At 44.0% G+C, this 13,935-nt stretch overlaps 1 protein-coding gene across 1 annotated transcript in view; it reads left to right on the forward strand.

The window, feature by feature from the left end:
• Positions 1 to 13,935, forward strand: part of HS1BP3 (HCLS1 binding protein 3) — a 58,109-nt gene that overhangs the window by 7,700 nt on the left and 36,474 nt on the right. The window contains exons 2-3 of the mRNA XM_035897942.1: positions 3,923 to 4,067; positions 4,732 to 4,897. Coding sequence (XP_035753835.1) covers positions 3,923 to 4,067; positions 4,732 to 4,897 — 311 coding nt within the window. The remainder of the gene's footprint in view (positions 1 to 3,922; positions 4,068 to 4,731; positions 4,898 to 13,935) is intronic.

Consider the following 13,935-nt stretch of genomic DNA (forward strand, 5'->3'; position numbering starts at 1 on the left):
CTGACCCCCGGCCCGGCCCCGCCGCCGGGCCCCAGGGAGCCCGTCCGGCTTGAAGTTAGGCCAGGGGTGGGCAAAATAAGTTTATTCTGTTTTCCCACCTTCTTGAAGCCGTGCCCTAGGTGGGGGCAGGGGCGCTGTTTTCGGTTGCCCTGAATCTTTAAAACCTGTATTTTCCTAGATGTGGCAAATGAACCCTCGGGAGAAATGCCTCGAGAAGAAAACGCTTGTGGCAAACTGTATAGAGAAATGATAGGGATGTTTCGCTCTTCTTTTTTTTTTTTTTCTTGTTTTTTCCCACCTTCTTGAAGCCGTGCCCTAGGTGGGGGCAGGGGCGCTGTTTTCGGTTGCCCTGAATCTTTAAAACCTGTATTTTCCTAGATGTGGCAAATGAACCCTCGGGAGAAATGCCTCGAGAAGAAAACGCTTGTGGCAAACTGTATAGAGAAATGATAGGGATGTTTCGCTCTTCTTTTTTTTTTTTTTCTTGTTTTATTATTTTTAACCCCTGTGAGGTATTTGAGACCACGTGGAAGCAGTTCCCCATCACACGTGACACGAGAAACAGAAGCTTTGATTCAGCGAGGTCCTGACTCCTAGGACATAACTAGAAACGGTTTCAATCACATTCACTTCACAGCTGTTATTTTAATCCTTAAATATTTGGCTATATCAGGGCCTGACTTCCTTTGGAGTCTTGACTTTCTTCCTCAGACGTATCTGATGTAAATCACATACGTGTTTTGTAGGACTGCCTTTATGTTAGGTTTAGCCTTGGAAATGGAAATCTGCACACCTGGATTTATTTTACAGTCAACAGACTTTACCGCTTGCAAATTGTCCCACTGGTACTGGAATGCTTTCAGTGATAAAATTGGATGTATATGTATGTGTGGGATTAAGGCTTTAGCAAGTGAATGTATTTTCTAGCTTGTGAAATAAGATAGCTGTATAGTTGTGACCTTTTCCACTCTATACAGACTGGGTTTGGGAATAGGATTCCTAGTTGCTATGGTAATACAAATAAATAATCTGTAGACTTGTAATTAGACTATACAGAGAAATAAAAACATTTGCTGGCTGATTTGTATCTGATATTTTGCCTTCTTTTAATGAATAAACCGGTTGTACAATTTTTTTCTCACTGTAGTATGACCTGCGTCATCTGTGTGGTCCCCTTTGGGGTCACCCTTGGAAGGAGGAGAGTTGCTGGAGCTGGGTGCTGCTGGCAGGGCTGACTTTATCAAGGCAGAAAGTGCAGGGTCTGCTCTGCTGACCACACAGACACTGGAATAAAGTTTCTCTGGTCACAGCACCCTTACTTTGCTTTCTCAATTAGCAGTGGCTACTTTCTATTCTCTCCCATTGCAGCCTTTCAGCATGGCAAGCAGATTCATTAAAATACAAAGCCTCTACATTATAGCAAATCAAAAGACAGGAATGAAAACCTGTGGCTCTTCCGTGAACTGTGGAAACCGCCCTCTTCAGCTGCCCTCTCTATAGTCTGCCCTTCCTCTGTCCCCTGCCGATCCTGCATGATCTGACTGTGCAAGCACAGCGTTACTGGTAGGAATGCTCTCATCATGTTCAGGTGGAGTGGTTCGCGTTAGGAAAGTTAACTGTGTGCCCCAAGTGTCCCTGGGACAGTCTGTATTGTAGACAAAGGTGTAACTTAGAGATACACAAGCTAGGTTTCAATAAGGAGTAGAAGCAGTAAACCTCTCTGTCTGGTTTAAACAACCAGCTTTCTCTTGTTGCTCCTTTTTTAAAGCTGCTAGTGTTAAAATAATTGTGTTTGATGTGAAAAACACAGCGGAACTGTATTCTGTCTTGGGGTTTATAGGTGCTGATTCCTTTTGAGTAACAACAATAACAGTGTCGAATGAATTAAAACACTGGGGGCTGCTTATTTTGAAACTAAGGCATTTCAAGAACTAGTGCGCACTTTGGATATTACGCTGTATCTGTCTCAGCCTCCCTGCTGATTTCTGTTCATTTAGAATCGTTTTTATATTTAAAAAAAAGCACCATCCTGTTGCTATGGAAGTGGTAGGTTTGTGTAAGAGATGAAAATGAAAAGTGATCACAAGGCCTAAAGCAGACAAACAAAAATGTAGCTGTTCCCCCTACCTCTAATCGCTTTCCATTACAGTCATTTTAGCTGAGACTTTTAACAACTTTAAAAAGAAAACCTGCAAGTGTAGGTAAGGTACTTACTAACTTCATGACATCTGTAGAATTCTTTGATGCAGCAGCTCTTAGAGTGAAGTTGTTGTGTTTATCTTAGAATGGTTGGACGGGTTTGGTGTTTTAAGCTAAATAAGGCCATTCAGGAAGGATGGTGTTCTGTTGGTTTTTCCTTTTATATATATCCAAGGTGAAAAGCAGGTTAATTTGTCGTTTATACTCTATGGCTGTTTTGGCAGAAAAGTCGCTCCCGAGTACCGTCCAACAGACCTTTTGCTGTCACCGAATGGCAAGGGTTGGAAGGGACCTTGGGAGATCACCTAGTCCAAGACTGTCATAGCTGCAGTCACAACTTTTGAGTGACCACATCTGGAGACCATTTCTTCTGCTTCTAAAAAAAAAAAAAAAGCTGATTTTGCTGGCAAGTGTCCTTTGAGTCAGCATTTTGGCTGCCATGAAGGAGACAACACTCCAGACTGTCGCTTACAGGTTGGACAGACCACCGTGTGAAAGCCAGGCACCTATGTATTTATACATAAGCACTATTGATTCTGTGTTTACAGCTTGACAACATGTAACTGAGAACAAAATTTTGTCTGTTAGTGTAAAGTCAAGTCCTTGGTTGGCAGAAAATGAGAACAGAATTTCAGCCAACAGAATGGCGTTTAGGTATCTAGTGTAAAATCTTGGCGATGGTAGAGCTGTTGTTAAAGCCCTAATATTTTAAACATGGCTTGCAGAGAGGATGCGCGTACAAAATTAGGCCTGTGCCCTTGTTTGTTGCTACCTGACTTATAGAGAACTCTCGAGGTATTCTCTTTAAAAAGCTTCTTACTCGGTTTTGCATTGGAGATTCAGAGGTTGCCTTCTTGGGAAAACTGAAGTTTCAGAAGAACGGGTCAAGTTTTGACATGATGAGGGCAGTCTTTTGAAGCTTTGTTTGCAACGAGATTGTTTAAACCTCTTTAAAGTGTATTTTAAGTTTGTACGCCTCATGTATCCTCAGGTGAAAGGGCACCAGTGTTAATGAACCTAAACTTCGTAAAGAAAGAGGCAAGAATTCCACAAGACACCTCTGCAATCCACAGGAAGTCCAGGGAAGATGGGACTTGGCATTCCCCATACAGCTAAGGCTAAGGTTAAAAAAAAAAAAAAAAAGCTGAAAAAATGTTTAATGACAAGAAATGATTTTTTTTTAAACAGTCCCTTCTGATTTCATTAAAAACCATTCACACATAGGAAGGATGCACTTGGAAATGTGTTCAGAGGGTATTCAGTGCTCTGGATGATAAACCTCTTTCTGCTTCTGGCAGAGTATTTGGTTCCAGCGACAGCAGTAGCGAGTGTGCTGTGGCTTGCTGTGGGGGTAGCTCTGGGGAAAGGACCCCTGGGCAGTTTTGGTTTCCAGTCTATTGAAACAGACTGTTTATTTCATTAAAACGTACTGTTCTCTTGTGCCCTGACAGCAGCTGCTCGGTCTTACTTTTGATGCAGGAGCACTATGATACAATCCTGGCATTCTTCTTGCAAAAATGTCATAAATAATTCCTTGGGTGGGAATCCAGGGGAAAGCTGACACCGTGGTTCGGTGGATCTGAAGCTGGCAGGAGGAGAAAATGCGTTAAGTAAACCACAGTAGCAGCACCCTTGTTGCATTTTCCTCCAAGAGGAGCTGCGTGTGGTTCTGGCTGCTGGCAGCTCTTGGAGGTTAACGCTGTGATTCTTTGTCTACTTGAAGTGGTTGTGAAAGGACAGGTGGTTTTGTTTCCAGTGGGATTTTCTGTGGGGAAGCTGAGTGCTTTAGCTGGTGGATCCTTTCTGCTGTTTGGCAACAAGACTGTCAGTCAGACAGTCAAGACCAAACAGCAGCTCAAAGAGATCATGTACTCCGTTAACTTGCTCAGTCCTGGTAGGTGTTTGTCTAATTTTCCTCAAGGACCTCCACAGATGGAAACTGTGTGGTTGGCCCAGCAGTCTGCTCCAGCAACTTCTCCTTGTATGTCAGGCTTTGATCTAGTTTCCTGGTTGGCTCTTACAAACCTCACGTTGTCCATGTACTCAAGCAAGCTCCTTCTTCCTTCCATGGTCTCTTCCAGCTATTGTCTGTGCCATTCCTGGGGATGTCCTAAGACAAAGGAGAGGTGGATAGGGCTTGGCGTGAATTGTAGTGAACAGACCGTTGCTTCAAAACGAGCCGTGATGAGCGATTGTGGCATCTTCTCATCTGCCCTGCAGGGTAGGGCAGCACCTTCAGCTGCTGTGAGTGAAGTCCTCTTCTGAATTAATCCCCATCTTCTGTTCCCAGAAACACTGTGTTCCTGTCATTTTGTCTACAGTGGCCAGCGGCAGGTGCCTTGGGACAGAACATAGGAAGCAGGCCATGTCCAAATTTGTGTTGTTACAGTGTTGGGGTAGGGTCTGTCTGGTGTCCTGTTGAAGTGGGAGTCTTTGCGCTGCATTGCTTGAGCTTGGAACTGGATCCTCAGAGAGGGTCAGTTAAAAGCCTTTGTGTCAATGCCTGAACTCTGCATGTATTTTCTTCCCTAGGCCAATTCAAAATACGCACACGGGGCTGGATTTGTCAGTGCCGGAATACCAGGAAATCCACGGGAAGATGATGTCTGGCCATGTAGAGTATCACATTGTTGTTGTTACCCGACTGGCTGCCTTCAAATCAGCAAAGCACAAGCCTGAAGATGTAGTACAATTTATGGTAAATGTTTAATCAGTGCTGTGTTAGTGATCGCTTTCTTAATCAGCTTTTGATTATATTGGTCCTGATATAGCAGATACTTTATCATAACAGCGTTCCTGGGTCAAGGTCCTTGGTAGAACAACACAGTCTGTATCATTACTGCATGATTATTATATATACATATATATATGTATATACATAGATATACTCTGCAGGAGTATTATATGTACAGTAATTGAACTTTTCATTCCAGGAGCTCAAAGCAACAATGACTGCTTGTTGTTGCCTTTAAGGCATTTTGTGTTATGGGTCAACAAATAGAAACCAATTAAGCTTTTTTTAATAAGTCCTGCTACAAAACTAGTTTCTCTGATATGTTTACAGCACTGGGACTTGGTACATCAACATGAAATAAATATGTAATAGTTTACTTGAATGGAGAGAGAATCATGTGGGGCAATAAGAGGAATTAACCTTACGGTAGGTTAACCTTGATCTGTTAGCCTTGATCTATTAGCCTGGACATGGTTCTTAAAATCCTTATTAAGAGATTTTTACAAGGAAGTGTCCGTATAAAACATTATTGAGTTGGATTGTCTATTCCATGATACCTGCAGAGTAAAGGTTTGAAAACATAGCACATGAGATTCATTTCACCCGTTGTAAGTCATTGGTAGCATGTGCAGATCCACCTGAGCTGTCTAACCTGGGACTATCTATTGAATTGATGGAGAAAGGTGCATTTAGGGTGCATTGCATTTGATCTGCTTTAGCTGTCTGCTGAGCCACTCCCAACGAGTGCATTTCTCTGCCCAGTGACTATAAAAGGACTCTGAGGGGATGCACCCTGTTGCATGCTCTGAAAGTCTGCTCTTTTCAGATGTTTTGGGGATAACTGTTACGTCAGAGTGATGTGAGTGCATGGTTACCTGGTAGATCATTAGCCCTGGTGTAACTCACACTCCGTAGAAGACAGCTGATAAATGGGTATTTACACAGCCTGGTTTGCAGATAAAGCTGCATCTGTCTATGTTGTGAAAAGATGCATGGTGAGGAGATCTCATACATTTATTGCACTCCTTATGCTATATAACTTTATGGTAAAAGCAGCAACGCTGGCATAAGAGCCTGCTCTGTTCTCCCTCTTTGTCCCTGACTGCTTGTTCTCTCTCCTGCTGTGCCAGTGTCATGTGGCTATTCTGTAATGTCAGCTGAGGAACTGGCCCTGGCTAAAAATGGGTATTTGGGGGGTTGTTGTTTAATGCTAATTTACAGCTGTTCCTTGAGCCTGTGAGTTGCACAGCCCCATTAAAGTTTGGTTTAGGACCGGGGAAGAGCCAGGCATGGGCAGATAAGAGAAGGGGATGTGGAATGGCTTTTTTCCCGCAGCAATGCCTGCTTATATTATGTAATATTTCCATGCAGCTCTGTACAAGAAAGAACCTGACTAAGCCCAAGCTGTTAAACTGGGCTATTGTCATCTAACTTTTTGCTTCGCTTAAGAAAAGGAGATCAAGTCAGCTCATCTATAAAGAGGAGAAACAGACTTCCCGCTGTGGCCCCCCTGCTTGCTGAGATTGTCCGTTCCTATGCCTGCTCTCTTTGGGAGGATTTTCAGCACTTAGTTGCTTTTCTCAAGTGAAATGAACCTTTCTGATTTCTTCTCTGGTCAGACCTTCTGACATTCCATTCTTCATGAAGAAGAAAACCGGTGTAGTCTGATGAGAATAACATTTATCCCATCAGATAAATTTTTTTCAGCTGACTAAGTCTGATATATTATATAGTTTGGTGTATAAGAGTAATTTAAAACCCTGCGCAGGGAGGTTGGAGGATGGATGCTTTGCATCGATTCATTCCAGTGAGTCTTTTCTGTATGTATTACTGGAAGGAACAGAGGGATTCACCTGTCCTAACTTATCTCTCTGTAAGTTGGATATTTTAATCTGAGTCTGTCCCTGCTTTTATGGTCAGTGGGGAGAGGGGGAATGAGGTGACTCATCCTTTGGAAACGCCTCTCTCCTTTGACAGTAAAGGGGAAGCATTCTACAATTTAGACAGCTAGGGTGGGGGGCTTCATCTCCAGGCTAAAATTCTTAAGGCTTTATTGACTTGCATGCAACTCGCTGTCTGTACCACCCTGGGATTTTCCACTTAGCCTTCAGAAGGTTGTGGGTCTCCCATAGGTCCTGTGTGATGTTTGCCTGCCCCACGCAAGCCACTTGAACATCCCAAAGCATCTTCGATGGTGTGAGATGCCTGTCTTCAGGCAGAACAGTCTGCTCTCTGTGATGAGGTATCTTCGTTTGCGGCGGATTTCTAAGCTCCCATCCCAGTCACTGCTGTACTGTTGAGAAGAATGTAGCTGAGCATCTACGGTGTGTGGAAATCCACTTTGCATAACATACAGGGCCAGTACCATTTGAGAAACCCTGAGTTACCCTAGGTGCCTGCGCAGGGCTGGCAGATGTGACACAGGACGTTAAGGCATTGGCACCACCCTGGAACAGAGCGAGGTGAGATACAGTACACCACCCAAGGTACCACTAGCTGCCTATGTTCAGGTGAGCTGAGGTTCAGTCAGCTCTTACCAAAATGTAGTGACTATATCTGACTGTCACAAGAGCTGAGACACCTCCTGCGTGTAGGCAGTTGTCCTAACCTGGAGGACAATTCCAACCCCATGGCTGCCAGGTGAGGTGGGCTGCACCCACCGTGTCTGTGCAGTGCCCTGTTCTGCTGGGTGTTGTACCAGCGCAAGCAAGAACTGCAACCCTTCTCCAGAGAGTTCACAGGTGAAGTGTAAGAGTGCCAGGCGGCAAGGGAACGGCAGAAAAGAATGAGGTTACGTTGGGCAGCAGGGTCAAATACATCAAATTTATATAGCGAGAGGGAGTGAGATGAGACATCTGAAGGAGGAAGAAGAAACAACTGTGTGCCTGTTCTGCCTTCCCAAGTATGTGAGCAGGATGGGAGAGGGAACTTACTTTTGCTGTTGTTGCTAAGTTATCAAATCTGAGAGGCTGGAGGAAGGAGCCAGTGTCACAGTGCTGAGATGACAGGTAGGTTAGAGAAGACGGGTAAGCGTGGTAGGGTTTTCATTGGCTCTGGATACGTCAGTCCAGTTTGGGCTACCTCAGGAACCCAGGTCTGTGTTTTAAGACCCTTTGTCTTTTTTATTCCTCCTCCATCCCTTCTTTGTCTCCCTGAAATATTAGCTAAATTGATTTTCCTTGTCTAGCTGTTCTTCCACCTGCTTCCAGTTGGTGTGACTGCCTTGCACACTCTCATGCCCTAGGTGGCAGCAGCGAAGCTGCTTTGCTCTGCATTTGGCTGTAAGCAACCGCAGGCAGCGGTGTGACTGAGCAGCACCTATTGCTCAAACAGCTTCTCTGTATCCCCTGGAAAAAGATGGTGAGCAGGGCTGAAGTGTCCTCTAAGCTAGCTGTGATCTCTGGGCTGTGATTTGGACCGCACTGGATCAAGATATGTTAAGGGCCTATGACTAAAACCAGATGAACAGCAAAAGGAGATTTCAGATCTGACCTCTGGAGTCACTAGCCTTTACTGTGGGTCTGAGCAATCCGGAGTTCCCTGTTCCCCAGCTTGAATGGGACTATGCAAAATCAGTATCGTAGTGTTTCTAATTGAAATGTTTAAGAACATTAACAGAAGTAGAAATTCACTTCTATGATGACTTTCAGGTCTAAATTCTTAGAAACTGGATGGATTTTTTTAATTCAAAAAATTTGTAAAACAGGACAAATAGGTTGTAGAACTGCTTAACCTTGAGGTTATATTTGGTAATTGAAGGAAAATTCAACTGAGTTTCTTTCAAACGTCAGAATACTCTTGCCCTGTTGAAAGAGTGAAATTGCTTTTGTCTTTGGTGCTGCATCAGAGGTACTGCTGCAACAGTGATATTTAGTTATTGCCTGTAGACCTGCCATTTTTTGTGAGAAAAAAAGGCGTTATTTATCTTAAATGCATTTCTTCTAGCCACACCGTACCTTTTTCAGTGATTAACTGGTCTCTTCCCAGCCTTACTAAAAGTCCACCCAGCCTATAGTGCCCTCTGTTTCTATCTGTGCCCAGTTTAATTGCTTCTTTTTTACAAGTTACTTTTGTTAGTCAAGTTTGTTCTTTTTCAAAACTGAACAAATAACTACAGACACAGCACATTTTGGGGAAGAATTTACTATAGAACTGTCTTCCTCTCATAAAACGAGGGAGTGTAAGTATGTGGGCGTGCATTCATCTGTTTTCATCATTGCCTGTTTGCATATGTTGGCCTTCTTTCCGTGGGCCTCAAAATCTGTGTGTTGGAATTGCTATTTCCTGATCATACAGGTGTGTTGTGAAGATAAATTCCTTCACATTATAACGTTTGTGATGGGGGGCAGGGGGAAATCCCTGCTCAGTGTAGCAATAGGTTCAGGAGCCATTAAGAATTCACGCTGATTAAAAAACGCTAGAGTGCTTGCTGTTCTGCTGGGCAAAACAGGTGGGGAGAACAGCATGTGGTCATGTAATTAAAATCTACCATAATGCATACCCACGGGGTCACCAAGCAACATTAATTCTGGTATGGCTTGAATTGGGAGCCTACAAATGAAAGCTTGGTTTGTGCTCTCTATGAGAAGGGGTGCTTTTGATTCTCGAATCTGAAGCTGGTGGCTGTATAAAGGACAATGACATTTGTGACAGTGTTAAGAAGTGGGCTTTGTAAAAAGAAAGTCACATAAGTATTTCATGTAATACTGTAAAATCAAGAGTGCTCTTCACAAGTGTGCGTTGGCTGGCCAAAGGGCTTGAGTTAGCTCTATCTGAGGCCTCCATTTCATTGAAATCCTTGCAGTAAATATAAAGCATATGAAGACAAGTTTGAGGTCAGAAATGGGGCATTAAAATGAGAGTCCGGGGCTCGTATCCTACAGGCATTCTGGTGTGTGTACTTTCATGCATGAGGTTCTCCTGAAGAAGGGGGCAAGGCACATTCATGAGATTTGAGGGATTAGCAGCAAACTTCAGGCTTTCACTTTGAACTTCCTGGTGGTTTTCTTAACCTTCTAGCTATATTTGATTATACTCAACTCACTTATTTGTTCCTGGTGCAAAAAATATTCAGCCTATCCCTCTCTCTCTTTCAGTTCTATGTTGGATGTTAATTGTTATAGGCAAATAGGGTCTTGACCTGGCAAATACGCACATGCTTTGCCGTATTTGCATGATTAACTCTTTTGAAGTGAAGTAGATTGAGCCTTTGATATTGTGACTTGACAGAACTCCTTGAAGTGCATGCACTCAGGCTGACTTATAGGTGGGGGTTTAGCTCAACAGTATTCATGGAGCTCAGTTAGAGGCATGGAGGGGGAGAGGATGATTGCAAGACCAAGACCTGAAGGAATTACAGGCAGCAGAAGAAAAATATTTGAATATTAATCAAATGGGACTTTGTATACTTAATAGGAATGATACAATGTATTTTAGAGCAGCATTTTTTTTTTAAACCTGAATTTTGGGCCATAGGATTCATTGACTCTTTTCAAAGGGTTGTGAGTGGCAAGCAGGAAAAGCAAGATTTAATTTTGTTACATGATTGATATGTCTTTCTCCTGGAAAATTGTAGAAGGACATCAAATTGAAAGGGTCCAAAATTGTCATGGCCAAGCAGTGCATCCGGACTGAAAAGGTGTGAGAATGCTCTGGGTGACGTATGGGACTCCATGTCATAAAATGCACTCTGCGAGACCTGGCAGCGCTGTGTATGGCCCCTGCGTTGCCTCTGTGCTGCTGCATCCAGCTCGGGGGTCCCTGGCACAAGACAGACATGGACCTGTTGGAGGGCCACGAAAATGATCTGAGGCCTGGAGCACCTCTCCTGTGAGGACAGGCCTGAGAGAGTTGGGATTGTTCAGCCTGGAGAAGACAAGGCTGCGGGGAGACCTTACTATGGCCTTTCAGTACTTAAAAGGGGGCTTATAAGAAAGATGGGGACAAACTTTTTAGCAGGGCCTCTTGCGATAGGACAAGGCATAATGGTTTTAAACTAAAAGAGGGTAGATTCAGACTAGATGTAAGGAAGAAGTTTTTTACGATGAGGGTGGTGAAACACTGGAACAGGTTGCCCAGAGAGATGGGCGATGCCCCATTCCTGGAAATACTCAAGGTCAGGCTGGATGGGGCAGCCTGATCTAGTTGAAGATGCCCCTGCTCATGGCAGGGGGGGTGGAACTAGACAACCTTTAAAAGGTCCCTTACAATCCAAACCATTCTGTGATTCTAAATGCATCAGTCTGAGGTTGTTGGGTTCAGCCGGTCTTATTGCTGCATTTCCAGCACCAAAACCAAGGTGAAGATGGCAGTAAGGTTGAGTGAAGATGTAGAGGAGCCGGCAGCAGAGGGACAGCAGGCACAGAGCCTCAGCTGGCAGGGGCTTTCAGGGGCCAGCACTGGGCTTAGGTAAGTGGGGAATGGTTCAGGCTGGAGGTTTGACATCTTGCCGGTGTGGTAGGTTATCCCAGCAGAGGGCATCCCCACACTGTTGGATATTAGCTTGCATGGTGTGCTGCAGGCCTTTGGGTAGTGTATTTGTATGCTTCGGGTGTCGTGTTATCACGCTTGGTGTGCTGTGTCGCGTGCTAGGGTTGGTGTTGTTGTTCAAAACCTACGCAGATTCACAAAGGCTCAATTAGCGATAGGATGCGAGGGTGTGCATTTACTGCAGGTTCAATGGTGTAATTAGACATAAATTGAGATTTATGAATAATTCACAGAGTTTGATAGAGGAGGAATGAAAATTAAGTGGGGAAAGAAACAAGTTTGTATGTCTCAGTTCAGTGTTACTTTTTGAGTCTTTTGAAGCTGTTTTGGAATAGTCGTGTTGATTGGCTGCTGTTTTGTAATGCTTTCAGACATTAATTTGTTACTTATTACTGAAATTAATTAGATGCTAAACATTTTTCACAAATCAGACTTGATTTTTTTTTTCTGGGGGGAGGTAATACTGCTTATTCTTTTGAAAATACCAGTGAATTCCTCGCTGCCCTGCCATTTGTGCTTACGCAGTATTTTTGGGAGGGGCTCTGGTATCATACCCTGTTCAGAATCCTACTGGGACCTAGCAAACTAGAAATGTACAGTAATTCAGAAATTCCAGAGCTGCCATCCTCTCTCTTTTTGGGGTATCTTTCACGGGGAGGATGGTCTTTTTCTGGGAACATCTCTTCATTGCCATCACTTCAGTGTTTGGCTGATGAATTGCATGTCAGACCCTGCATGCAGGGCACATTGTTGCTCACATTTACCTGTGTTGCTTACAGGAGACAAGACGAAAATTCTTGGTTTTCATTCCCCTGTCGACTCAGGTTTAATTTTGTGCTTCAGATCTTTCCTATAGAGCTGCTTGCCTTTTGTGACTGAACACTGAACCCATAGTGAACATTGTACAGCTGAAATGCAGATATTTTTCAAATCAGCTAGCTTGGTTGATAATTACTGCAAAAGGCAGGGAAGCGTGAAAGCTAAGGTGGTTATTGCTCTTTATTCCTACATCTAATTTAGTAAACTAGTCAAGGTGTCTATTAATGTTAGGACCTGTTCTCTGGCCTGGAGGGCAGCTAGCACAATCTGGCTGCATCCATAGCATGAAACTTTCTTACCATCTGCAAGGGGCATCAGTACCCAAACTGGCTTCTGAGTGGTCTCTGCACCAGGCTACATCTTGGGCTGAAAAATTATCTAGGCAGTGCTAGCTGCCCAGAGTCAGAATTGTGCCAGGCATTGTCAGGTTCCAGTAGACACTGTGAGGTTCCTAACAGACACTCTCAGGTTCCAGTGCCTGGGAATATGCCCTGATCATAGAATCATAGAATGTTTTGGGTTGGAAGGGACCCCTAGAGGTCATCTAGTTCAACCCCCCTGCAGGAGCAGGGACACCGCTAACCAGATCAGGTTGCTCAGAGCCCCATCCAACCTGGCCTTGAATGCTTCCAGGGATGGGGCCTCCACTACCTCTCTGGGCAACCCCTGCCAGGGTTTCACCACCCTCATTGTAAAGAATTTCTTCCTTATAGCCAGTCTAAACCTACCCTGCTTCAGTTTAAAACCATTACCCCTTGTCCTGTCACAGCTGTCCCTACGAAAAAGATTTTCCCCATCTTTCCTATAGGCTCCCTTTAAGTACTGAAAGGCCGCAATAAGGTTGCGTTTACTTTCTTTTATCACTGTGTTGGTGGAAGAACTCTGCTTCTTCCATCACAAGATGTGATGCTTGAGTGTCTATCCTTTATGTTGCAGTGTTAGAATTCACTCCATGAAAGGAGGATAAGAACTGGACCCTAGTAGAGGATCTGTCCCATACGTACTCCACTAGACCTAGTGTCTGCGGTTGTTTTTTTTAATCCAACTCTGTATTTGTTGAAACACATTAATAGGTAAGGGGGGGGTGGAGGGCCATGATGAATATATTATCTGTATAATACCACAGTCACAGAGCATGACAGTCACTCTCCATTGTGCGTGAAATGTCAGTTAGAGATAGCATTTTGTTTGTGTGTGGGGTTTGTGTGTTGATTTTTAAGGTACTGAATTCAAAACTTAATGTGATATAGAAGCCACCCCATTTCTAACCAGCGTTCCCATAGTTACTGCTTTCCTTGTAATATCTCGGGCCTTATTTCTCCTCAGGCTTCCTGTCTTTGTCTGCAGATGGAATGACTCCATCCACTGTTGGCATCTTCTCCCTGTATAAGAACCTGTAGGCCATGGCCAAGTTGCTGGCTTTTATTTTCTCATGGATAAACTGAATAGTCAGGGGTCAGCTGAGGTCTTTGCCCTTTGCTTTCTGTATTAGGTGCTCTGCAGGGCAGCAAAGTTGCCAGTTTTTTAGGTCTTAACAGTATGAAGGGCACTGAAGCCCACTAGGGCTGATAAATCATAGAATCATAGAATCATAGAATGTTTTGGGTTGGAAGGGACCCCTAGAGGTCATCTAGTCCAACCCCGCTGCAGTGAGCAGGGACATCTTTAACCAGATCAGGTTGCTCAGAGCCCCG

The sequence above is a fragment of the Egretta garzetta genome, unplaced genomic scaffold, assembly GCF_000687185.1.
Source record: "Egretta garzetta isolate BGI_Z169 unplaced genomic scaffold, ASM68718v1 scaffold87, whole genome shotgun sequence".
Lineage (NCBI taxonomy): Eukaryota > Metazoa > Chordata > Aves > Pelecaniformes > Ardeidae > Egretta > Egretta garzetta.